Source organism: Cupressus sempervirens, chromosome 1 (genome assembly GCF_028749045.1).
Source record: "Cupressus sempervirens isolate cs-2001-9-10 chromosome 1, ASM2874904v1, whole genome shotgun sequence".
Lineage (NCBI taxonomy): Eukaryota > Viridiplantae > Streptophyta > Pinopsida > Cupressales > Cupressaceae > Cupressus > Cupressus sempervirens.
This window is the reverse complement of record NC_143118.1, coordinates 393,076,376-393,103,404: the sequence shown is the minus strand read 5'-3', so window position 1 is coordinate 393,103,404 and position 27,029 is coordinate 393,076,376. Positions and strand designations below refer to the sequence as shown.

The 27,029-nt window shown below is 35.1% G+C and overlaps 1 protein-coding gene across 2 annotated transcripts in view; it reads left to right on the top strand.

Moving 5' to 3' along the window:
* The window catches only part of LOC149577946 (coiled-coil protein), a 238,474-nt gene that overhangs the window by 100,260 nt on the left and 111,185 nt on the right, over positions 1-27,029 (top strand). For both annotated transcript variants that reach the window (XR_016364083.1, XM_089826739.1), the window contains exons 11-12: positions 8,798-8,832; positions 26,424-26,556. Coding sequence is in view for 1 of the 2 variants with exons in the window: in XM_089826739.1 (XP_089682865.1) it covers positions 8,798-8,832; positions 26,424-26,556 (168 nt within the window). In the remaining variant the exon portion in view is untranslated. The remainder of the gene's footprint in view (positions 1-8,797; positions 8,833-26,423; positions 26,557-27,029) is intronic.

Sequence of the window (27,029 nt, the reverse complement as noted above, 5' to 3'; positions counted from 1 at the left end):
ATGTCCTTTTCTAATATAAAGTCAGTAAACGCTCTGGCTTTATCATTTGACTTTATAATGATAAATCCTCTTCAATTATAAAGTGACATGAAGTCAATAGAATATTCCTTAAAATAATCAATTATTATTTAAGTATTACTTATAATAATTAAATGTCATAACTCCATAATAACCATTATTTAATATTTCCAACTTGATCACTGGCTTACCCATTGCTCCAACTGTCAATGTGGATGCCTTACTAAAAATAGTAAGGGTCACTCTATAACTTCTACTGATTTAGTATAAATATTAGGTCCCTTAAAACAGAACCACAAACCTTTGAATATTAATGTCTCAGAGAAAATGAATGATGTTGTGATGTAGATACTTAGAACAAGACTTGAAGAGCTCTGAAGCTCCCAAACCGGACCTTGTAATCCACCATACTAGCCTATGAGGGTCACAATAATATTTTCCAAATCACAAAATACGAATACTATTACTTTACAGTGATCAACATTTAAACCAAAGCAGCAACCTAAAGATACAATGCAGCAATCAGAAATAACAGTTAATTGTGATAGAAGCAATATGATAGTTTCTAAGTGTGATTTCTCCAAAGACAAGTGGACCTATTCAGAGCTCATATAATATAACTTGTCTGTATGATTATGTACGATGTGTAACATATGACAAATAGAAAACAGAAAGTTAAAAAATCAGAGTAAAACAAATCAATAAAACAAAAATTGAATAAAGACAAGAAAGGAAGGGACAACAAGTACAATTGAGAAGAATCGAGTAAAAATTAGATGCATCATCTTTATCAACAACGAGTTAATTAAACGGAAGAAAGAAAGATTATTATCTCTTGCTACTATTGTATATATCCAGCTATACAAGGTGTGATTATATTTAACAAAAGTTGCGATTAGATCAGAATAACATTTATTAAAGATACGATTTGAAGACAGACTTCTCAAAGATAGTGAATCAAGAGATGTGATCATGTGTGATTGAAGAGACATGTCTTCTTTAACAAAGATGTATATAATGGGATTTAACAATCTTTTGAGAGATGAGTGATATATATATATATATATATATATATATATATATATATATCAGAATTACAAAATGGTGTGAATTGAGTGCTTTGAAGACAATCAACAAATAGATGTGCACTTGGTTTTTAAGAAGGCTCTTAATGGGAATAAGTTATCAGATTTAAGGAGTTCATAGAAGATTTTGAAGAAGAAAACATGATGGATCTATGAAGAGAGTAAAGCAGATTTTCAAATGAAGATTGTGATCACTCTAGGGAAAGATTATAATGAATTTCATAAACAAAGTTTGATTATCTTATGACAGATTTGTGACCATGATAATAGCAGATTGAGGAAGGAAATATATTCAGGTTTGTGGAGAGATAGTATCCCTCATCAGTTGAGATGGCAAAATTGTATAGATGGAATTTCAGATGTAAGTGAAGTTAATGCTTTTCATTTAGGGGTTGATGACTCTTTTATGTTGGTGCCTTCAAATTGTGAGAGTTGGAGCTTCCAACAAGTTGGCACCGCTAAACTTAGGAGTTGGTGCCTAGAACCATTTTAAAAGAAAAATTATATGAAAATAATTGTTTGTAGTGATTTTCTCCCTCATTGGATTTTGATGTAAAACATTGTGTTGTTACATTTTCATGTGCATGATTGTTAAACTTTGTAAGTGATGCTATTGTGATGGATGAAGTTTAAATTGGAAAAAGTAGTTGCTATACTAATTCGTCCTTTGTTGACGTTTGTGCTAGAGGAGATATCCTAATTACTTGTGATAATGCTCTTTCATATTTTTGTGTTTGGAAAAATGTTGACACATGCATTTGGAAATACAAAAAGACACACATTTGGAAATGAAGAGACGTCAGGTTATAATAAGTATCTCTTGGTTCAAGTCTTGAGAAGTTATGTTTTGGTATGACATACCAAATTGAAATACTTGAAAATAGCCAAATCGCATCCCTAACTAGAGCCATTGAACATTTAACATAGTAACATAGTTCATACCCAATGGTAACATTCAAAAATCAAATTTCAAATAGAAATTCAAGTACCCATCTTGATGGTGGTGTGGTTGCAGAATGATGGAGGTAGGGGTACTCAAGTACTCCAAGTACCCAGTGTGGGGACGTCTCGAGGATGGGTACTTAGAGGTTTGTGGGGTGCGAGTGTGGCTGGGTTTTTTCGCCCCAAGTTGGAGGGAGAAATTTGGGGTGCAAGCCCTTGTAATGCATTTTACTTTGACATTTGAGGTGAAAGAGCTTGTTTCTCTTTCCACTCATGGGAGTAGCCATAGTGGACATCGTGTTGAGAGACTCCATGATGACATCACGTTGAGTGAACCCGTGATCAGAATTTGTGTTTTAATGCACGAGAGTAGCCATGGTAAAGATCATGTTAAGTGACTCCATGATGCTATCATGATGTGAGGCTGCGATAAATCTTCGTTTCCTTTTCAAAAGGGTGTAGGCATTGTGAGTGTCATGTTGACAGGTTCCATGACATGAATAGTCGAATAAATGTCTCCTTTGCTAAGCGGGAGTGTTGATGTTTGTAGCTGCAGGAGATATCTTGATTACTTGTGATGTTTCTCTTTCATATACTCACATTTGGAAATATGAAGAGACATGCATTCAAAATATGAAGAGACTTCCGGTTATAACATGAAGAGTCTGTTAGTTCAAGTCTTGAGAAGATATGTTTTTGAAGAGCCTCGACATTGTATATATAATGTATCATTGCTTTCTTCGAAGGTATGCTAGCTAAGTTGGTTATTCTACACAACAACTATAGATTATGCCATCATAACGCCTTATACTTCTTTGGAAATGCATTCAAACTCATCTTTAATTCTATTGCTTGTGTGACTTTGGCAATTAATATTAAAAATTTCCTCTTCAATGTATTAAATGCTCACTATGTCTAGATTGCCTAGGATTAATAAGTAATCACTTAAATTGGCCCCTTTTTGATAGTGTAGATGAATGATTAAGAATTAAGACTTGTAAGTTCATCTTTTTTGCCGCTTAGTTATGCTGAATATTACCTTATAATTTTAATGGTTTAGCTTTTAGCTTATCAGGAGAGTGAAATAATAGGCTAGGATAATTATTTATTTATTGGCATGCTAGGCAAAATGGGACATTACAATGTTTAAATAATGGTGGACTATGAAAACTAGAGAAAGACATTATAAAAAAAAACTGAATCAGAACATAAAAAAAGAGCCTATGAAAAGGGCAATGTCCAAATACTTGATCACAAATAGATTAATCATCTTAGTTTGCCATGTTTCAGTGGAAGTACACTAAAATGTACAAAATGAAATATAGAATTGAGAACATAACTAGAAAATGATGATTAAATATTAATTGTCAAATCATTAATTTAAAAGATAAAACAAAATGCTTTATATCATATATTGCTGGTTGGAGTGTAGATTAACTCGGCAAACCAAAGGTATAAATTGAATTCAATTGGTCAAAATTCAATAAATATCAAACTTGAGAAAAAACTGTTGCTTTCCATCTAGTGCAAAACAAGCCATTTTTAAATTTCTTTCTTTTAAAAACTAGGGTAGGGTGTGGGCATCAATAATATCTTAGTGTATTCTGTCTTGTGACTCAAGGATCTTCATGGAGCATGAGATTTTTCATATTTTTATCAATTTCCGAATACTTTCCATGATGATACGTTCCCCAGCCTTTTACCCCCATTCTTGTACCCAAAACATTTTAGGGATTTTGGGATGGTTAGGAAACATCCCCTCCTTGGTCCCTTCTACTTGCAAAATTCAGAAATGCCTTGGTACCCATGGGAAATAGATAGAGGATGTAGGGAACGACTAACTGTCCCTTATGACCTGGATCAAAATTGGACGGTAGTGAAAGAAAAACATTTTTTAAAAGAAAAAAATGAATGTGTAATGTCAGAATCCAACATTACATTTGGATGTCAATATCAAAGATTCTATGTAAGTTAATTGGGAGACAAGTGAGGGATTTTTTGGGGTTCCATTGATTTAGGCAACCCATTGATTGAGGCAGCCCCTCATACTATCAGCGACTCAGACTCAAGCTCTGATTTAGATTTTGATTCTTGAGCTAACATTTGCTAATTATGGACAACCATATATTTTCTTAACTTGTTCTTTGTTTACAATCAATGTCATTTCATATTTGAAGCTTGAATTTTTCGGTAATTTTCGTAATAATTCAAGTATAATATTTATGCACATCAACAAGGTAGCATTTTAATTTTGTTAATTTGTTTAACGATCTACTATGAAATATTGATCCAAGTCTAATGCTGTGTATTAAGGTTTGTTACTGTTTATGATGAATGCTTTATCAATGTTATGAAATGCATTTTTAAAGTTTCTCTCTGTTTTTAAATATTTCCCTATATTTAACAGCTGTCCCTTGTTGTCCCTTTAAAAGTTGGCCCAAAGTACTCACATACTGGAACCACGTCTTTCTGCCCCTTTTCTTAAAATATGGTGGACCATAGGTTTTAAACCAAGCTCCAAATCCTTCAAATATTCACTCTCCAGGTTACTTATGATTATTTTATGACTTTTGAAAAGTAATTTTCTAGACAACCTTATGGATTTTACATGAGTTCTCAATGGGTGTGCTTGGAGGTTGCCCATTCAGTCTGAATACAATCAGGGACTCTTGGCTTGATATGTTGGCCAAATTCAGTTTGGACTCGATTGGGGATAACAATCCTAATCTTAACAATCCTAATCTTAACTAATTTTGTGTAATCCATGGTTTGTGGCAAAGCAGGTAAGATGTTGAATACATTGATATTGAATTCGATACAAGTAATTTTTTTAAATTCTTAATTGACATCTCTTATCAGTTGCATGCACATGGCCGCTATTATATCATCAAAAAGATTTTAGAAAGACTTCTTATGAGTTGAACAGTTGTTGAAACATTTCCAAAAGTTCATGGAGATAATTTGTGGTAAATGTAGAAAGATTGGTTAAAGTGTCATTGATTTGTTTTGGGTTGATGGCCATCTTTTTTTGGTTTGAGACTCCCTTCATCAATAGTGTTACCAATGATGACATATTTATGAAAGGAAAATACATTCGTAACTGAATATATCTAAGATGTAGCATCTTCTAGAACATTTTGTAGTTTCTTTTGTTCTTTTTAGTCCAATTAACATACTTTGGTTGTCCACGGATGTTAGTGTAGTTTCTTTCTCTACTTTTGTCACTAATGCACAACAATATAATTTTTCTTTTGAACTGAGTAGAAAATATGCTAATAAGAGAGATTATGTTTAAGAATTGCCTATGTATATTGATTCTTGGCTTGTAATATCCTACCTGGATATTCTTTTCCAATTTCCTCAATAAATTTCAGAAATATAAACGATAGAATTTATGCAATAAATTGAGCAGATACTCATATGAAATATTATTGCATTGTAATGTTCGACAATACAATAACAATCCAATCATAAAAACAGTGATAACAACTAGATTGGATAACTAGGAACCTGAAATACAACTGTGAAGTCCATCACGAATTCACCGCAGATAATGAATTGGGGCTACGTCCAATCCACCCAAGAAGAACCTGAGGGTCTGCGTCCTCGGATCCTGAATAGAAGCTCAGGCTTCCTTAATTTCTCCAAGCGAAATCTCAAATCCGTTCAATATCCAAGCATGCTCAAAATGAATGTGACTTCCTCTTTTAATGCTCAGACAATGTCTCTTTAACTCCCCATTCTGTCTTTCATCTTATTTCCCTTTTGTCACCTTTTAACTCCTTTTATAATATCAAATTGACCCATTTTATAAATTTGGATTAAACTATCATAAGCCAAATTAATATTTTATGAATTTAACTTTGGAATTCCTAATGCCTCAAAAAGGGAACATTACAAGTCCTCCCTCCTCAAGATTGCTTGCCCTCAAGCATTCATGAGTCCACAAACTAATACGGGGTCCCATATCAATCTTAAGGAAGCTGCTCCACCAAGCTGCTGCACCACTCTGCTACAAATAACATGTCTCAAATTGTGAAGTTGCTTTCTCCATGACAATGCACTGATCATACTAATATTAGGATCCTGGATAAGTCCATGTGCATAATCTATCGAATCTACTTACCATGTGCATGTGACCGATCCTCTAGGGCACATCAAGATGTGAGACTTGCACCGGCTGCGTGCTTCAGCGAGTTTACACAGATGACAGTTCCTGTAGCAGCATATAACGACAATAGCTTGAGGACAGTGCTGATGGGTATTCATTGTTTGATAGTTCTCCTCATTTATCTAGTTCCTACAGTTACTCTACTGTCACAAATGTTTTGCATGATGATAGCATTTGGTTTGTTACACGTTCCCTCATGGAGGAAGCGATATCTAGCTTTCTTCACCAAGACAGTTACAGTTTCAGCATACATGTTAGAGTAGTGTTGTGGCAGTTGGATATTTTGGACATTCTACTATTTTCTAGAATGGAGTGACAGAATATTCCAGACAGCTGGGAAGGTGGATGGCATTTTTGTTGTGTGATCGATGATCTATAAACTTTGGTTGAACCAGAGGAAGCATTGAGGGCTGCAAGGCCCAATTAAGAAGTCTCCAATCTGCCTGGGTTACTTTGAACAAGTATGTTTCTAGTTCATCTAGCTTGGAGAGAACACCATCTTGGATTCCGTGGAAATCGATTGTAAGCCAATCATATCCAGTCAATTGCCTATTTCCATTTCTTTCTGTAAGTTCCATAGCTGATGGCCATTGAATGTTTCAGTGAATTCTTTCGAAAAGAGTTTACTTTTCAGATTTTTCATTGATCTGATGTACTCTATAACAGGCTCCCCTATTTGCTCACAGTCCAGTGATAGGAGAGAGTTCTTCAATTAACTGCAATACTAATGGTAATTCCTTAGAATCCCAGATGAGTCTCCAAAGTTCTCCTATAACTGCCTCATATAGCTGCTGCGATGAACACAGTAAACCATCTCAGGGAACCAAAACAATCCCGCACAATCCAAATAAACACTTATACAACTGTAAGATGCTGTCGTTGTACTAAGTCCCCTTGTACTGATTTTTTGTTAGCACGCTGCTGCTATTGTGATTTATTCAAATAGTTTGTCAGGAAAGGAATCGGCTATGTTCGAACAATTTAGAAAGGTGACAGGTTTAACTAATTCTGCAACTTCTTCTCCTATGATCCAAGTGATTGCATGTGGAAATACGTTCTGGAATCCTCCACAGCAAACGGCATTTATTGAAGAGGAAGACTCTGGGACTTCCTACTGGTATGTACTGTCCATCACACCTGACAGCTCAAGAATCAACAACTCTCATGTTGTCTCATAACCAGAATATTTTAACACAGCAAAGGATGGGATTCATGGCACTTCCTGAGATGAATGCCAATTCAAAACACCCCTATTATAACAAAGCATTGATTTGTGGGCAAGGTATGCTCAATTCTCTTCGAAACTTACTAGCAAAATCAAATTGTTTCTATCCTGGGACTCTCGGCCTGCCTTCAGCAACTCCTTAAATCTTTATAACTCACCCATGAAGTGCATCATGTGGAAGAGTTTGCCGTTGTTTTATATTTGGGCAATGTACAGCTCTTAAACTACACTCCACTGCTTCTGTATATTTCCAACATTAACAGATGCAGGTTTTTGAACTCAGCCATGAACGTATATGACACTGCGTCTCAACCTTCCTGTCTGTTTGCATGCAAAGCACATCCCATTCAAATTGGTGAAGTTTAACCTGACGAGTGAGGCCCAAATGAGTTTGAGCAACGGTAATATGAGTATTTGTATTCAAGATGTGTCTCCAGCTGACATGTGACGACCAATATACTCCAGCCTGCATTACTATATAAACCACCAACTGATAAGAATTTCACTGCATATTCGTTCCTTCACTGGCACTTCACCACAATTGTAACAGTAAACAGAAGATGCCAACACAGAAAATTTGCAGAAGCTGGAACTCTAATAATCTTAAGCTGACCCAACTGAGAGAAGTCACCCACAGCAGAAATGCACCATAGAGAATATGAACGGCTCTTGTATCTTCCCGTGGCAAAATTATCTCAATTTTAAGGCACTTTCCTTTATGTACTGCTGATACCTTTCCAACTCTCCTTTTGAACACAAGGATGATGTAAAGATTCAGTTAATTCTTTACAGAGAACATTTGATAAGAACCACCTGTGCGGTTATTTATGACACTAGGAATTTTGAAGCATCATTCTTGTTATCGAGTCAATCCCAAAATAAATAGTTGCGATGCTGTTAGCATGCGTCTGCACAACACTTGCATCTTAGACATATTAGTAGTATGATAATACTATTGCCAATAATGTATCGTTATTTTTAATTCAATGCAATACTTTCACGTTTCTGCTTTATTTCATATGCATTGTTTAGTGTTCACTGTGGCCATATTTAATAATCCATAAAAAATGGGCAGCAAACTTTGAAAGATTTTGAACTTCGTTCACATTCTATGGTAATGTTTTGAGATTTTTATTCTTCTAAATTCATTGTTGTAATGTCCAATATCCACCATTTCAGAGTTCTTCTAGAATCCTATATGCGCATGCAACTATTCTTAGTGCCGCTTTTGTTCTTTTAGTTACAGAATCTATTTTATTTCTTGTTTTCCTCTTTTTTCGAGTACTTACATTTGATCGACATGAACGATTTTATGTCCTTGATACTGACTATGGTGTTCTTGTGATATATTGTTAGGGGTTAGATTCTCGGACTGTTGAGAAGAAGAGCAGGTTAGTTTGTTCAGATATCTTGACCATAAATTTGAATTACCTCGGTAGATTTATGAATAATGCTCAACTTTTCATTGGATTTTAAGTTCTGTGGGTAGATTCTCCATTTCCTAACTAAACCCTTTCTTATGGGAAATATAAATGGTTGAATGCATTCATTCTCTCTACGACAGCTTATCACAGCAAAAGCAGTTGTGATTTTTACAGTTCCAACTTGATATTTTCTGGATTATAAATAGGATGGTTACTTTTAACTCTGTGAAAAGTTGATGTTCTAGCATAATGAGAAACCTGGCAGTAACTTGCAAACATGTGAGTATTTCTAGCTCAACAATAACTTGCATTAAAACTCACAGCAGAGCAATTGGGGATTTTTTTTCATAAAATCGCCAATTACTTGCAATTTCTGTCATAAAACAAAAACTTGCAACTTTTTCCCATTCCCCACGCTGAAAAAAAGTTGCTTCCTAATTTATCACTGAAATCTCTGAGCCTTTGTCAAATAAGCGGCCATGGTTTCATAATTTGGTTATGCATGCAAAAAGTGTCTTTTGCGATTGCCTTTCAAAAAATCGCCAATTACTTGCAATTTCTGTCATAAAACAAAAACTTGCAACCTTTGCCCATTCCCTGCGCTGAAAAAAAGTTGCTTACTAATTTATCAGTGAAAGCTCTGAGCCTTTGTCAAATAAGCGGCCGTTGTTTCATAATTTGGTTATTCATGGAAAAAGTGTCTTTTGCCATTGCCTTGGAGCTAATTTTTTAAAGCAGTGGTCCTGGATGAGGGCAGTTTCCGTCTGCAGATGTTGAAAAATCACATATCAGCTCTGATCAGTGCTTATTCCACATTTACTTTAGCGGTATTATCAGCAGTTGATCTTGATGACATCAATCCACATTAAATTGGTTGTGGAGGATGAGGACGAATTGTTCACTGATTATTAGTTGACTACTTTGGGGAGGGAGGCAGTGGAATGGGAAGTCACAGTAAGCATTCAAAAGGGCAGAAGGTGAGGTTAGGGAGCCATCAATGGGGGATTATTACATTCACACCATGATGCTTTTATTGAGGTTCATGTTGAGGATGCAACTATATCACCTAGTTTGTGGAACACCCACAGAGCGTCAATATACATTATGACCTTTGGTTGTAGAAAAATCTCATTATTTGTAATTTTTTTCACATTGAAGCTTGAATTTGATATGCGTTGAGCTTGTTTTTTAATCTATAATGTGTATTGGACTTGTTTTGTGATCTTCAATAGGTGTTGAACTTATTCTTTTGGCCTAAAATGTGTATTGAACTCTAATTTTAATCTATATATATTGGAAATCAGTAATATGCTTCCAAACTTCCATAATATTGAATGCTGCAGAAGAATATTTTTGCAAATTTATGTGCTTTTTGATGGTTGGAAAATTTCCCGATTTATTGAAGATTTTTTGTCGAGTTTTTGAGCTTTTTATTTATTTTTGGTCAGCTCTGTTCTGCAATAATAGGAGTAGACACAATGTTTCTTTTTGGGAAATTTTCCTAAAATATCACATTTTTATGCTTTACATGTTTATCATTTCTGCCTAATATTATCTAATATAATTCTTTAGCTCCAAATTATTTATTAATTTGAATTGCACTTTTTATTTACAACATTTTTCGAACATTATTTTAGTGAAAATGCCTATAAATAATTATTATGTAATGTCTAAGTTTCTGAGAAATGGACTAGAATTAATTTTCTCAAGGATTTGAGGTGTACGAGATATGGAACTCTCAATCTTAATTTTTAGCCGAACTAAACAAAAGTGACATGGAAGATGGTTTGCCATCTATCTTGGTGAGACCTGATATACATTGTGGGTGTTTGGATGGGTAATAGAAATAGAAGCAATTTGCCATCAAAGGGGTAAGGTGTGCAAATAGGACTTTGGATTTTGTCTTTGTGCGAGTCATCCTTTAAATTATCAACAATTCTTGGTTCAAGCTATTTTCTTTTGTTGGTTTATTTTTTAGGAAAGTGTGGGGCGCATATTTCATCAAAGAAATCTGATTTTTTTTCTGTCTTTGTCTAGTTCAAAGCAATAGTTAAGAATTAGAGTAGTATACCAAATCTAAACTTATTAATCCAATAGTGGGAGAAGTTCACTTCCAAGCATGTCTAGGACTATTGCAAGAAGGATGCTATTTATAGGCAATTGATAGCCCCATAGATGCTTAGTAGAATTGGGTAGTGAAGAGGAGAAACAAAACTATCTTGGAAATGGCTTGATCTGTGATGTTTAGTTTGTCGTTCAAATGTTAGGGTGAACAACAAACGTGATGGTATATTTCGTGAAAAGAAGCTCATGAAAAGCCTTGTGAGATGTCACACATAAAGAATTATAGTTTGGGCATAGACCAAAGATAATGTATTTGTGTTTAGGTTCATTTTCTTATTGTTTGATTCCTAGTAACAAAAGGAATAAACTAGATTCTAAGAGCCTTAATTTTTTTTATGCTGGATATAAGGAAGAATCAATAGCGATAGAGTTACTGATATTCACATTAGTGAAGTCCTAGATGATGGGCTTGAAAGAAACATCACCTTTCTTGGACCTAGTGTTTGTAGCTCTTTTTGAAAGATGTAGCCTTTACTTCTTGGACTCTATCATAGTTAGTAGTGCATGAACTTTTGGCTAATATTTATATGAGGGTTTTTTTTGGAATAAAGTTAGAAATCAATAAAATATTAGACACTTTGAGGCTTTGACCTCCAAAACTCAGAATACATCTGTATGAGTAATTCGTGCAAAATCATATGATTTTGAAGTCTTCTTTATTTATAGACTTAATTGTCTAAGGGAACACCTCTTTGTCCTAACTAAGTTGGCACTAGGAATCAAGTGGAGCTAATAAATGAAATTAATCATTTTTAGCTGCCGCAAGTATTGACATTACTCTGCTTGACAAAATAAAAGGGTTTAACATGCTCATAAACATTGTCCTTAATACTGAGCAAGTTTGGATGCATCATCTTTCCATGTTGCATCATTAGCTAGTAGATTCTTCTACCTGATTAGGTATTCAAAAGTGGATTGATTTTACAACTACTACACGTATTTTTCTAAGACCACCTTAGGTTCGAAATAACTTCCCTTTTTCATCCAACTCATGTGAGCTTGACTAGATTGGAAGCTTTTTAGCTATTAATTTCTTTAAGCACGAGAGATGAAGTATAGGATAAATTTTGGAAGAAAGCACTAGTTTCAAATTAAAATAAGTTGTACTGCCAATTTGATGGAGAACCTTAAATGGATTGTAGAGTCTAGGTGTAGTCTTGAACTTCTTATGCTACTTAATTGACATTTGTTTGTAAGATTTCAACCAAGGAATACCCAATCTTCATTGTAAAGTTGATTTGGCTCCTTCATCCCATTTTGAGGGATCGTTAAGTTCATATTTAGGATTTTGAAGATATCTTGTTAGTTTTGAATATGATCGTCTATATAAACAACTTTGGATGACCCTATAAATAAGTAGTAGATGGTGAGAGGTAGATATAAGATAAGATAAATTTATTAATGACCAATAAGAGACCACCGAGGTCTTAGGGACTGTAAAGAGTACAACAAGGTTGTAGATGGTGAGAGGTAGATATAAGATAAGATAAATTTATTAATGACTAACAAGAGACCACAGAGGTCTTAGGGATTGTAAAGAGTACAAGAAGGTTGTAACCAACATGAGCACCGAATGGAGTCCGCCCAAAAAACAAGCAAGAAAGCGAAAAAACAAGGAAACAAGAAAAATTTAAAGATTCCTTACAGACGAGAAGTAGTCCACAACCGAAGCGTACAGTCTATGGTGAGGAAGTTCCCCATATTGTCTTTGGGAGCCGTTTGGGATAGGGTGATGTTGCCGAGTGTGACCTTTGCAAGGTCTCACAGATCTACTGTGACCCGAAGGAGGTCTGAGCATCTACTTTGTCTCCCTTGAAAGGTGGAGGGCTGAAGAAGAGGTGATGAGCTGGTCCAAAGTTTGTCTTGATGGGAATGGTAGCTGCAAAGTGTGATCCTAAAGCTACATGGTCTCTTGGAGGTAGAGGGTGAGACACTGTTGATTAGTGTATCTGAAAAATGAAGAATGTGACCAACAATCTTTGAATGAGCAGTGAAACCTCCACCTGATCTCGTAGTAGATAGGGCATCAACAAACAAAATGGGTCTTAGATCCCACCTCCCCAGGGGGCAAAGGTGGCGAATCCCATCCTGTCTGTCAATCTAGTAGTCAGTTTGGATACGTAACTGGTGGGAGCCCATTCTAAATGACCCCAAATAAATGTGGAGGGCATGAGTCCAACGGCGAGTGAGGTACCAAGGGAGCACAATGACCTTGTCTTGAATATTAAGATAGTGCTTGACTTAGAAAGCCATTCTTGGGTGAAGCACCCTCCCGTTGGGTTTCTCTAGGTTGTGACAATATACTATTGGTAGATGTCAAGCCTACCGTGCTCATTTAGCTCTTGCTGAGAGGGAAGGAGGTGAGCAGGGGCATCAAGAGAGAAGTGAAAGAGGAGAAGACAATCCTTCGCTATCCCTACCAAATGAAGAAGAGAAGAGGTCTAAGTGAAACAACTTCGAGCCCTGCTTGTTTGGTCAGTATTAAATATTTCTGCAATAGATCGATAGGATGATATTGCTTGAAGAGACAAACTTAATTATGTAATGTGTATTCTTCAAACTGCAATACTAACCTTCCTATATACCCGACTTAAGAACATGATATTTGAATGGGCATGTCTCTTGCCTAAGCCATCCCAATGTGCCTCTTCCATAAATCGGCAACTTATATGATTGGTTATCATTTAATTACTAACTAACACATAGTGTATTAAATTAGTTTTAATAGGATATAACCCTCAAGGAAGTCGCCATCTCATGAGAGGAAGGATACATATAAAGTCATGTGTAGTATATAGGATAAGAAGGTCAAGTGTGGTCTGCACTTTTAGACTTGTATGTTATCTTGGTTATATACTTAACACTCCCTCTTAACCTTATAATCATATAGAGAGATATCATATCTAGCAACATCAATACAGATGAATAAGCAAGAATTGATACTCTATATTTGTCTAAATCTTCTTAGTATGTGGTATCATAGAACACATGATACAGTGTCATATTACTAAACCTGTGATATGACAAATCACTGTTACTAATGATAATTTACAGGATAAATCTGAAGAGTAATTTAATTTCTTCATTTATCCAAGTTGTTAATCATAGAACCTGGTATTTCTATATCAGAACATGATCCTGAGTTTAAGATCTACCAGAAGGTTTAGCTCTCCCTTATACCTAGCTCAAGGGGCATGTTCATTGAATGGACAAGTCCATTGAATGGACATGTCCTTCTCTAGGTTGGCCTACTTAACAACATAATTGTTTCCTCAAGATTGGTGCCCATTCCAAGAGTTACTAATGGTTAGTAACTAATTAACCACATTAGTAAATAAGAAGGGCCACAAGGAAAATGCCAATCTATTTGGAGGGGACAATATGCTCTGGTGACCAATACTTAAGGGAACTCATGCATCCAGATCAGGATGATTTGAAGATCAGAACACTTGTCTTGTCAAAGTTACAAGGAATTAACACTCCCTCTTAATCTGATAAGATAAGTGATAGAAACATATCTAGCAACATCAATAGAGATGACTGAGCATAGATATACACTCTATACCTTTCTAAATTTCAAGCATGATGTATCATTTGACAAATGATACCTGAAAAACACATCATATTACAAATCTTGTAATATAAGTTATCACCAGCGCTTGTGATCAAATCACTAAGCATCGTTCGTAATACAAACTATCAAATCACCTAGGCTTGTAACACAAAGTGTTTGACAAGGCTTATGATATGAAGTATTACCTGAACTTGTGATAACAGTATTGCATAGAATGCAATACTCAGGATAAAGACTAGAGAATAATTAAATTCTCCCTTTACCCAAGTTCTGACGTCTGGAGTTTTAAAAAATGTCACTGTCACAACATGATCTTGATTTCGTCCAAGATTTAGATTCTACCAGCATTCCATTACTAGAATGCCTTACACATGATAAAATCTAGAGAATAATTAAATTCTTCCTTTATCCAAGTTGTGATTCATAGACATAGAAATGCCTCCATCGCAACATGATCTTAAATTCATCCAAATCTACTAGTAGTTCTCCACTGGTCAGAATATTATCTTAGAGATCGTCACCTCTTATAATGTCTTTATACAAGTGTTCATTATTTTAGAGATCGTCACCTCTTATATAACAAACACAAATGGTGAAGCCCCATAACAGTCAATATCTTGACAATAATATAAATTATCATAAAAACAATTCAATCATACCTAGATCTTTCTTGAGATGATCACTCTCAAAGAGGTTTGATAAGAATAATTGCTTTCTAATTTCCAGTACTTAAGGATAAAGTCTAGAGAATAATTAAATTCTCTTTATCCAATTTGTGATTCATAGACATCGAAATGTCTCTTTCACAACACAATCTTGAATCTATTCAAGATTTGCCAGTAGTCCTCTACTGATTTAAAACACCATAAGATCATTTGCTATTACTTCAAATTCGTACTGGAGGATTGTTTGCTATTATTGCACACTGATGTTGCAAGATTGTTTGTTGAGAAATGCTTCCACACCATGATGTTTATAAAGGTAGGCCCATTAGATGGTTGCTCATTTTAGATTTTCCAGACTCCTATTGGATATCAAATCTTCTGAGCTCCTTATTCAAGGTTGCCTTGATGAGATTTCAGACTCCCTCTGAATCCAAAATTCTTTCCTACAAGAACATTCTTCAAAAAAAAAAATCAAGGCATATACTCTTCTCATAAAAAATACAAATGAAAGATATTATAGACATAAGGTAAAAGAAGAGCTCAAGTACAATAGATACTTATCTTTCCATCATAACCTTGATGAAAACTTTTTTATTTTATGAGTATACACCATCTTGACATGGTACACTCAGTCTAAGTTTTATGACCTAGATCTTGGGGAGTCAACTCGATCTTCTAGGTACTCTCTTTGACATATAACCTTCTTATAAGATGATACTTATGATTCTCTGCTACAAATTCTTTATTACTCAGGAATCATTTAAGCATGGTCTACTCCCTCTGAGTCAAGATTCACCATTGTAGATCATTTGGCTTCTCCTTTTGTCAGGAAGGCATACCATGCTAATATCCATGATCTTAGTGTCACAACATGATGTCACTTTATTCCCTCCTTTCTAAGAGAACCATAATCTGAATAGTTATAAGATTATATAGAATGCATCTTTTCTAAGTCCATAATCATTAACACTCGCTCTTGGACTTGAGGGAAGATTAGAAATGCCTTGAGTAAAATGATTTGTAGTCTCATGATGTAATCTTTATCCATGTGCATCTCATTAGTGATTCTATCCATGAGTTATCTTCAATGATGAACTCCCTCTCAAACAAAATAATTGAGTTTGTCTAAGATGATAAAATCTTTGGTTCTTATTCCAAGGTTCCCTTTTATAGTGGATCAAACTTATTTTGAATGGGAGTTTCCTTTCAATAGAGTGGCATTCGGCTTACTCGCTGTAAATTCTCCAAATGTCTCCATATCTTATGTTTAAAAAATAGACTCTCTTTGATTTAGAGTCTTGACGGGTGCCAAGAAAACTTTCTAACTTGATGCCATCTCCCCTTTTGGAAGAACATGTAAGCAATTACCAGGAACTGACAAACAATTGCATATACTATTGATCGCAGAATGGAATTCATCAATCAAACTGGTATGTCATATCACTTATCTTCAATCATCCTCTTAATTTGGTTATGTTTTGTTGGTTTTGCTATTTACTTTTGAAAACTTTTCACCATTTCATGTAAGATCCATGGACCAGATCTCCATACGGAAGTTAAGCAGTTTTGAATTAATTTATGAATTAATAGAGGTCTGCATCCTCATATCTTGGCCGCTGACTGATTTCACTCCTCATAAGAAAGTCTTTGTTCACAAAGTAATCATTAGGATTGTCATTATTTCTAGTCACCGTAGCAAACAATGTTCGCCATCCAAATTTCTGCAATCATCCTTTCATACTCGATGATGCTGATTATAAGCTCATGTATTTCATAGGATGACCACCTAATATGAAGTTGATTTTGTTTTATCTTAATTTTCCTCATGTCTTATTCATTGATGCTTTTTTGGATGAAAACAAATCACATGGATTTTGAGTAGCAAAGTCAGTGGTCATTGCACCATAGAATGGTCTCCAAACAATCACCGGTTATCTAAGAGCATTTGGGAACAAGCAACAATCATACTTCTTCAATATGATTCAGTTTTTCCCGCTGACTCAGCCTGTACTTCTTCCTTAAGCATTGATTATATATCTTTTCATAGTGAACTGTGGCTAATCAATTTGTTCTAATTACTATTTTTCAGTGATCACTAAAGATCTATATCTGAAGTATTCCTCTTGTCTGTGCTCAGCGATTATCCTTATATTTTTCTATGCGGCCAATCTGCTAGAGATTATTCTGTCCTCCTTTTCATTGCTAGTCACACACACGCACGCACACACGCACGCACGCACGCACACGCGCACACACACACACACACGCACGCACACACACACACACGCACGCACACACATGCAATAAAATAAGGGTTTGGAATGTCGAGGAACTTAGTTCATAGATTCTGGTGATATATTCCCGATTCTACATTTGTTCTAATTTGTCTAGAGTCATTGCCTTAATTTGTATGCATCTCTGCACTAGACATTTAATAGATTGAAGCGCTTCTCCAATGATTTCATGAGGAAGAAACACTCCCACTGCTATCCCACTTTACATGTCTTCATGAAACTGGTTGAATCTACATCTCATTTCCATGGAGGCCACTCTACAGTATGGCAGTACGCTCCATAATTTAGCTCCCATGTACACCTCAAGCATCTAACATGCTTTTCGCAGCGGAACCAAAACTCTCATGGACTCTATATATAAGCATAATGTTGCTCTTCTGCCATGTCAAAGTACCCTTCACACAAGAACAATCCTTTTCGCAGTGTTCTGACAGAGAATAGTAGAACGATCGTATGAGGAGTTGAGAGTTGTATCCAGACTTATCTCCTACAATTTGCTCAAATTAAGTGCTGCCAAATCTTTCTCCCATAAATTGGCAAAATGTGAGGCTATTGCATCGTGTAGTGCTCCGTAATATGAATCTTCAAAATGCCATTTGACAGCTCTCGATGCACTTTTCATCAATTTATTCTTTTGTGCATGAGCAGTATCTCTGACTGTAATGTTTATGCCATTTCTGACATGTTCAACTCTAATAATATCCCTGATCCATTCGTGGCTGGTCCTAAGTTCAACATTGCTCCTTGCATGTCCATGGCTTTTGTCTGCGTGGATTTTGATTGCTCTATATAACAACTATGAACAAATGATGTCCTCAACATTTGCCACCTATTTAATATGTCCATAATCCTAGATATCTTCCTTTAAGCGGTAAAGCTTTTCTCAAAGTTACTTGGCTCTGATACCATATTAAATATTTCTGCAATAGATCGATAGGATGATATTGCTTGAAGAGACAGACTTAATTATGTAATGTGTGTTCTTCAAACTGCAATACTAACCTTCCTATATACCCGACTAAAGAACATGATATTTGAATGGGCATGTCTCTTGCCTAAGTTGGCCCAATGTGCCTCTTCCATAAATCGGCAACTTACATGATTGGTTATCATTTAATTACTAACTAACACATAGTGTATTGAATTAGTTTTAATAGCATATAACCTTCTAGGAAGTCGCCGTCTCATGAGAGGAAGGATACATATAAAGTCATATGTGCTATATAGGATAAGAAGGTCAAGTGTGGTCTGCACTTTCAGACCTGTATGTTATCTTGGTTATATACTTAACAGTCGGGGCCCGACACCACCTTAGAAGAGCAATAGGCCATGTAAGAGTATCTGTGATGACGCTCAGGCAGGCCCGCAAAGCTTCAAAGCCAGTGTAGAAACCAAACCATGTCAAAGATGGTCCCTTGCTTGAAAGGAGGAGCTCCAAACTCAGCCAAGGTGATACTGAGGGCAGTGGATCGATGACACTTGATAATACGCCGAAGAAGTAGAGTTTGGACTCTCTCCACCAAAGCCCAATCAGAATCTGGGCTATAGAAAGCCTCAATTAGAGCTATGAATGGTAATGTGTGAAATGTTGTGCTGTATTTCTACTCTAATAATGAAATTCATTGGCACCATTGTGTTTGTTTATTAGAGGCAAAGCAACTTGGATATTTTAATGTCCCCTTTTTGGGACATTATTAGTCAATTAAATAATTAAATGTCAAGTTGTCAAATTATATTAAATTAAATTTCAACTCAATTTCATTATTTAATCAAGTATTAAAATGACTTTATGGAGCTGTTGACTAGTTTTTTTGTAAGTCACTGTCTACAACTTACAAAATTGTGACTTTAGGCAGCATTTCATTATATTTCTCTATCCTCTTAGCAATAGGGGAGGCTCCCTTCTTACCGTAGGTGGCTTCAACAGAACTTAACTGAAATTACCAAAAGCATGGTTCTTTCAATCAATTCCTCTTTTTTCAGGAATGATTTGTTTGCATACAACTACTAGTTGCTTACTTAACAAAAAGAGCCTTATTGCTATTTTAATATCGGTGACCTTGGAATTGACATAACAAAATACCAGGGGCAGCACCCTACTTTTTAAGATTTTGTGGAATAAGTACAGGAGCCCAAAGTCTCTTGCAGGTTTCCCAAATCAGTATTCAAGTAGATTAACCAGTAAGACACAATGTCTCTTGCTAGAAACCCTCAAACTTAATAAAAGCATTTACAATTTAAGCCTAAAGTCTTCAACTCTAAGTAATTCCAGTCACTACTATCAATCACAATTTATTCTTTTGGAGCATAAAGTCTTCAAAGGTTCACATTGGCTCTGAATGCAACAGGCAACTCAAAGTCTGTGCAATCAAATCCAAATCCCTCTTGAATCAAAGCATTGAAACTCACAATCAAATCCAAATCCCTCTTGAATCAAAGCATTGAAACTCTCAATCAACTCAAGAAAATATTGCACATAACAGTTTGGCACAAAGTCTCAAAACAATCTGTCTGTTTTATTGAAAGAAATCTGATTTACATCGAAGCACAAAGACTTAAGAGTGCACAACACAAACTGGTAGAATTGTGATACCTTGCCAGAAGATGATTATTCATAGTGAGCTCCCTCCATTATATTAGAAAAGAAGAGACAGAAAGGTGGGGACAAAAGGGGAAACCCTCAACCACCTTGACTTATTAAAAAAAGCTCCTAACTACTTTGACTTATTCAAAGTTGCATGCTTAATGCAGTTGCAACTTAATTACATGTTACGACTTTACACGTGATACTATCACATGCAATTGCATCCTATTTTTCCATTACATGTAAACTATCAGAAAGTAATGTTTATGTTTTTTGAGAAGTAAAAGGCAGGAATTGTTTGACGAGGTCAAGTTGATGAGAGTTGGCTTTGGTATAGTAGGTTAGGACATGTCAATCTGGATAATCTTGCAAAAATCAGTTCTTTCAATTCAGTAAGACATATGGCAAACATTGTGAAACCTTCAAGTATTATCTGCAAAGAATGTCAACAAGGAAAACAAACTAGAATAAGTTTCAAACTAAAAGAATATTCAAGTTTACAACCTCTTGAGTTGATTCATACTAGTCTTTGTGAACCAACTTAAACTAAGGGTTTGAAAACTGAAAGATAATTTATGTTGTTTGTAGATGATTATTCTAGTGGCATGTGTGACATTCTTAAAGGAAAAATTTGAGGCTTTTGATATGTTATAAGATTTTATGGGCTCTGGTTGAAAAGGAAATTGATTATCAAGTTAAGTGCCATAGACTTGATAGAGGTGCAAAATTTATGTCTAATGATTATTGTGAGAAAGAAGGAATAAAAAGACAATACTTTGCAACCAAGAGACCTCAACAATATGGGGTAGTTGAAAGAAGAAACATAATGGTAAAGGAATTAGCTAGAACTTTACGTAATGAATCAAAATTTTCTAACAAGTTTTAGATGCAAGCAATGTACACAATAGTCTACGTCCTAAACAGGGTTCAACTTAGGCCAAACAACATGAAAATTCCCTTTGAGTTATGGTATGATAAGCCCGCCTCAGTCAAATATTTCAATTTTTTTGGAATCAAATGTTTTATTAAATGAGAAGAGAAGGTTTCGAGTAGTTTTGATTCCATTTTGATGAAGGTTTCTTTCTTGGATACTAAAATCACAATATAGCTTACAAGTGTTATAACAATAGCTAAAAAAGAGAAGTTGAATTTGTTAATGTCAAAAATAATGAGGAACTATGCAAAGACAACTCTAAAGGTTCTATTGTTAATATAGATAGTATGTTTGACATTACCTCTACACCTAATGATTCTATAGAAAATAACTCTACAACTAATGCTTCTAATGATGATGGTGGTGAAACTAGTTCAGAGCATGCTAGTGAAATATCTTTTGAAAATATTGGTGAAAATAATCCAATTCTGTTAAAAGAAATAATACTGAAAAACAAACAATAGGAAATAAAGATGATGGGAGCTAAACAAGGAAAAAGGGTATTAAATAATATAATGAAGAAGCCTATCTATCTTTGATCTCTGAAATGGAGCCTAAAACATTCAAAGTAGCTACCACAAATGATAACTGGATTAATGCAATGGAAAAAGGATTAATTCAAATTGAGGAAAACAACACTTTGGAGTTAGTTCCTCGACCATCTGATAAAATTGTTATTGGTGCTAAGTTGGTGTTTAAAAATTAATTAAATGAAAATGGAAAAATTGTGAGAAATAAAGCTAGGTTTGTATGTAAGGGTTATGCATAAATTGAAGAAGTTGATTTTGATGAAACATTTGTCCATGTAGCCAGATTATAAGCTATATGCATGCTTTTTGATATTTTCTGTGCGTAAAAACTTTAAAGTTTGGTAGATGGATGTAACATCTGCTTTTTTGAATGGGTTATGTGAAGAGGAGGTTTATATGGAACAACCGTAAGGTTTTATTTGTGTAGGTAAAAAGGACTATGTGCGCTGACTCAAAAAGGCCTTGTATGGTCTCAAACAAGCAACTAGGGCTTTCAAAAAGGCTTGAAAAGTCATTTATTACCAACTGCAATATCTCCTTCATGGTGTGATTGTCGTATGGTACTCAAGGGGTCTAGATCCTAAAAATATGATGAAGCACAAAATAGCTACCATCACGATTTCTTTGTCATGGAGTCTCAACAATCTAGGTTTTCATAATATAATCTTATTTGGAGCAAGGATCGTCTGTATAAATATTGAAGGTAACCTATCTTGTTTACTAAAAAATGATTCCAATATATGTAATTTTTTGTAGCACCTTCAACCACCATTGTCCAACAATACTCACCATACAATGAATCAAACCCCCAAATTCTCAATCTCTCTGATAGGCTGGCTAGATCACCGACTCTGATACCATTGCAATATATTGACATGTATGACACCTCTTAATATAACGACAATGTATGACTATGGATAGTGCACTACTGAAATGTATTGATGACATATGACAACTCTCAATCTATCAAAAGCATATGTCCATTAAGCACAATAATGTACCGACAATGTACGATGATTGAGCAGTGTAATGTATCGATAGTGTACACCGTCTCGGCATTATAATGTATTGTATTTATAATGTACAACAAAGTTCCCAAACTCAAACTTAGCAAGGCCGACTCGACTCGTGATATGGCTATGGCTCGGCAAAATGAAAAGACCCTTTAAATTTAGAGATCTTAATGATTTAAAACTAATTTCATGCACCGTTTATTGAATATAACTAAAAAACACTATAACATCATCAAATAGAAGCTAACACACATAAACAAGGTACATAAATGATAAATCCATCAAATACGTAAAATGTAAACTGTAGCTGAAGTAGATAGAAAACGTGGGATAATATGACATCGATATATAGGATTGTAAATGTTGTCAAATCATAATTGTATGTAGTTTCCATAAAACCAATGACATCGAATCATAAATGTATGTAAGATCCATGAAACACACGTGTAACTGTAAAGTGTAAAGTGTAGACTGTAACACTACAAACAAAACACAAGTCTATCTGCTGAAGCTCAAGCTCAAGCCTCATCTTGATCCTCATCCTCATCCTCAAGCTTGCCCGTAGCCTCAGTCTTAACTTCTTAGTATCTTGTCTGCCTGCTACAAAGGCTTCTAAGGTAGGTCCTAGAGGACTGAGTAGCCATAGCCTCGTATGTGAAGTAGACTCATGAACAACATCAATAGGGCGTGTGACTGTGTGTGTTGCCATAAAGTGCTCTTTCCTCTTCCCTTGCCATAGCCACAACCTCCGCCTCTATATCTGCCTAGTCAATCCAATCAAAGTCTTCCTTAGTGAAGATTGTGTCACTAGCCTCAGTGAGACACTTTGTCTTTGGATCGATCTCCTCCAAAGTCATTGGAAAGGAGTTAGTGTCCAAAATCTATCTAGTCTTAAGACAAAGGTTGTAATGAAAAAAGACGAGATCATTCAACCTCTGCATAGACAATTCCACTCGCCAAAATCTCTTGAATTGCCTGAATTGTGGTGATTCTGGGACCTTTGGTGTACAATGACAGAGTATTGTAATGTATTGAGTGTATGAAACTTCTTGTAATGTATTGACAGTGTAGGATGAATTCAAGTAACGGTTCCACTAAAAAGATTGGATTTGCACAGACAAATAAGCCTCAATAGTTATATTCACACCATCAGCTAGAATTAATTGCCAAGAACTTTTGTTTTCAAATTACTAATATATATCTCAGGTTATAACAAATGTCTTCTACAAAAGACTTTACAAATTCAGACCAACAAGTAAAATAGGGTGAGGAATGACTCCCACTGGGAGTGCGAATGCCAGAATGAAGAGGATTTTGCACCTCCGAAATGGCAAACAACACTGAATTTCAACTAGAATTGCACATATACAAGAAATTTGTAAGGAGCTCTGCTGGCTTAGGCAAGAACTATGCAGAAGAAATTATTTTGGAGTTTTTTGCAATCGTTTGGTTTTGAAATATATGTGGTTTTTTGTGTTTTTTCAGATAAATAAGAAATGCTCATAAAAATAACCAAAGTTAAAACTAATATGAATGCCACCACAATATTCAATTGCAATCATTCAAATTTGCAATTATTCACAATGCAATCACAAGTGCAAATAACTAATTTAATTGGGAACTTGTTTAAGGTAATGGCGACGGAGTTTTATTGCAGCACTAATGAATGTAGATCCCACGCCAAAATTGGTATGCACAATGCCATGCCAAACTCTGTTTTGCAGCCTTAGGATGAAATGCTGCAAGCAAGGATTGAATTGCAGCCTCTAGACAATCCACATCATTCCAAACGCTGAATGCAATATCAAGTTGGTGAATGCTGGTTGCAGCAGGTCGATTGCAGCTCATCAATACTCTTCCCAATGGCAACGTCAAATGGTAATAGTGCAGGAATTAGGAATGCCCAGGTATGTATTATTCTCCTTCTCATTATAGCAGTTACACCGGTAATAATTCTTGTTAGAACCCCTTCACTCCAGATTCTAAAATGTAGACCAGATAACCATTAACTTTCTATAAATCACAACCAATTTAATGCAAACAGAATTCAGCAGTCAAACATGATTCACTGGTAATGAACCACTTCAAAGTGCGATTCCAATGGAGAAATCAGACATCCCCTAATTCCAATGTTGAAACACTTGAAGTTCTTCAAACTCAGTAAAAATGCAAACACAAGAGATGGTTCGATTTTCATAATGAAGTCCTTTTTATAACATTAAATGGATTGCGGCTTCATTCGTACACCAAATGCCCAAAAAACTTCACCAATACACTTTTCACTAATATATGTTCAACAACACACCTTCAAATTAGAATAGAGACGTATCAGTTATTTATTATGTGAAAGTTAATAAACAATCAAGAATATGTAATTCATCAACAAAGCATCAATCAAACATTGATGGAGCCAGAACCTGAAGGTGGCATAATTGCACTGCTAAAAATAGAAACTTCATATATCCTACTTACTATAAATAGTAAGTCACTCCACTAAGTCCCTCAAAACACAGTGTCATCTCATGAGGGTTGCAATGATGAACTAACATCGCCGCGTTATTGGAACTTGCTAAATTGGGGACATTAGAAAAATAAATTCCATGACGGTTTCCTACAATGCCAATTGCGGCTTTGTAAAGAGCTCCAAGAAATTTTTCAAATGGTTACAAATAGGCCGACATACTTTATTACTTATATTTTATAGTTAATAAGATATTATTTAAATTTGGGGCCACTTAATTAATTAAACTAAAGCACTATAAAAGTTTGGGATATTACTACCCACAATGTGCCCACAGTGCTTAGTGCACATTTGGGTGTGCACACCTGCATTGATTCATAGTAGGTCTTGGTGTGCTACATGCAAGTGCACACCTTGCAACTTACAATATAATATTAAAAATTATTTCTTATCTATAGTTTTAATGCCATGTCCAATTGTGCTCCACCAACTCAAAGCATGTTTGCCTTTGCGAAAGACATGTTTTGTCACCCACTCATTCCACTGGCCCTCCCTAGTACTTGAAGAAACACCAAATTTCAATACAAGACAAATGCACAATGATTGACCACAACATGCGCAAGTATGTTATGAATATACAAAAATTAAGTATGATTCTAATTATGATTAATTAATGCTATAGCAGTTTTGGAACAGTCTTGTTCTAGTAGATGGGATTGATATGTCATGCGATCAATCTTTTACAATTACAGTATATGGAACTTGTGGATGATTCAATTTTGAAATATATCTATAGATGTATTCCAGTATGATATTAAGCAGTACTATGAGTGATGACAATCGAAGTCTGAATCTTAATGGGAGTTAAAGTGAAACTCTATGCATGCCTCCAAAAGGCTTGCTTTGCCTCATGCTTTTTTCATTTACTTTTGATGTGAATTTAAATTTTGAAACAATGACGTCTACTGTTTTGATGTTCATTTATTTTATAGTTTGTACTTATTTATCTAGTCCAGAGAGAAGACATGATAAAGAGTGTCTTAACTTTTTAACCGAGATTTAATTTTCCTTTGACTTTTAAAACTGTTTTATGACCAATGCTTCTGGAGATATTATCTTATGTATTATTTCTTTTTTCAACTATGATATTTTATCCCATCAATTGTAAAATTTCTTGAATGCTATGCATCTTGGGTTCCTTAGATATGGCTTTGATATTAAAAGCAAATATCCACGAAGCCTTTTCACTATTTGCTTTTCCTTTTTCTTATTGTTTGTGCATACATGTTCTGAAGCTTTAAAGAAGTTATTAACATTATTAATTTGATGTTCAATTCAATGATATGTTGAAATCTATTTGATTTTTTAATTTCCTGCAGACTCACGTACAATGATCTCTGCTTTCAACTCCCAGAAACAAAGTTCAGGCTCTGCTTGCTGAAGACATTGGAAGTGTTATTTGATGTGATGTGTTCCTATTATTCAATGATGACGTGGACATATCCTAATAAGGTTTGCATCAAACACTATTCCAATTTCGTGAATTCTGACAAGTGATGAGAAGATACAGTAATATCTCATCATGGAACATTGAATTATTAAAAGTTCAGCACCAAATGAAGATCATTGTATTTGCCACCTAGATTCATGTAGACAAAAAATCCTGTATTGTGTTAGCAATGTACAAGCACAGTCTGGAATTCAAAGGGGACCTTCCCATTTCCTACTTATCAGTACATTGGCAGGTCACTAAAGCACGACAGGATCTAATTATAAGAGAACTAAATTCAAAGATCTCTTATTGGATGTAAATAGTTTTCATCAGTGGAAAAATGGACTTAATACAAATTACTCTAGCTGTTCCCATTTTTCTGTTTACCTTCTGCTTATGCCGAGGAAAGATGAAAGAGCAAGGACTAAGGACAAATGTACTGACAACACAGGAATATTTTCAGGAGAAAAGTGGGAAAAAAGCTCAGTGATTC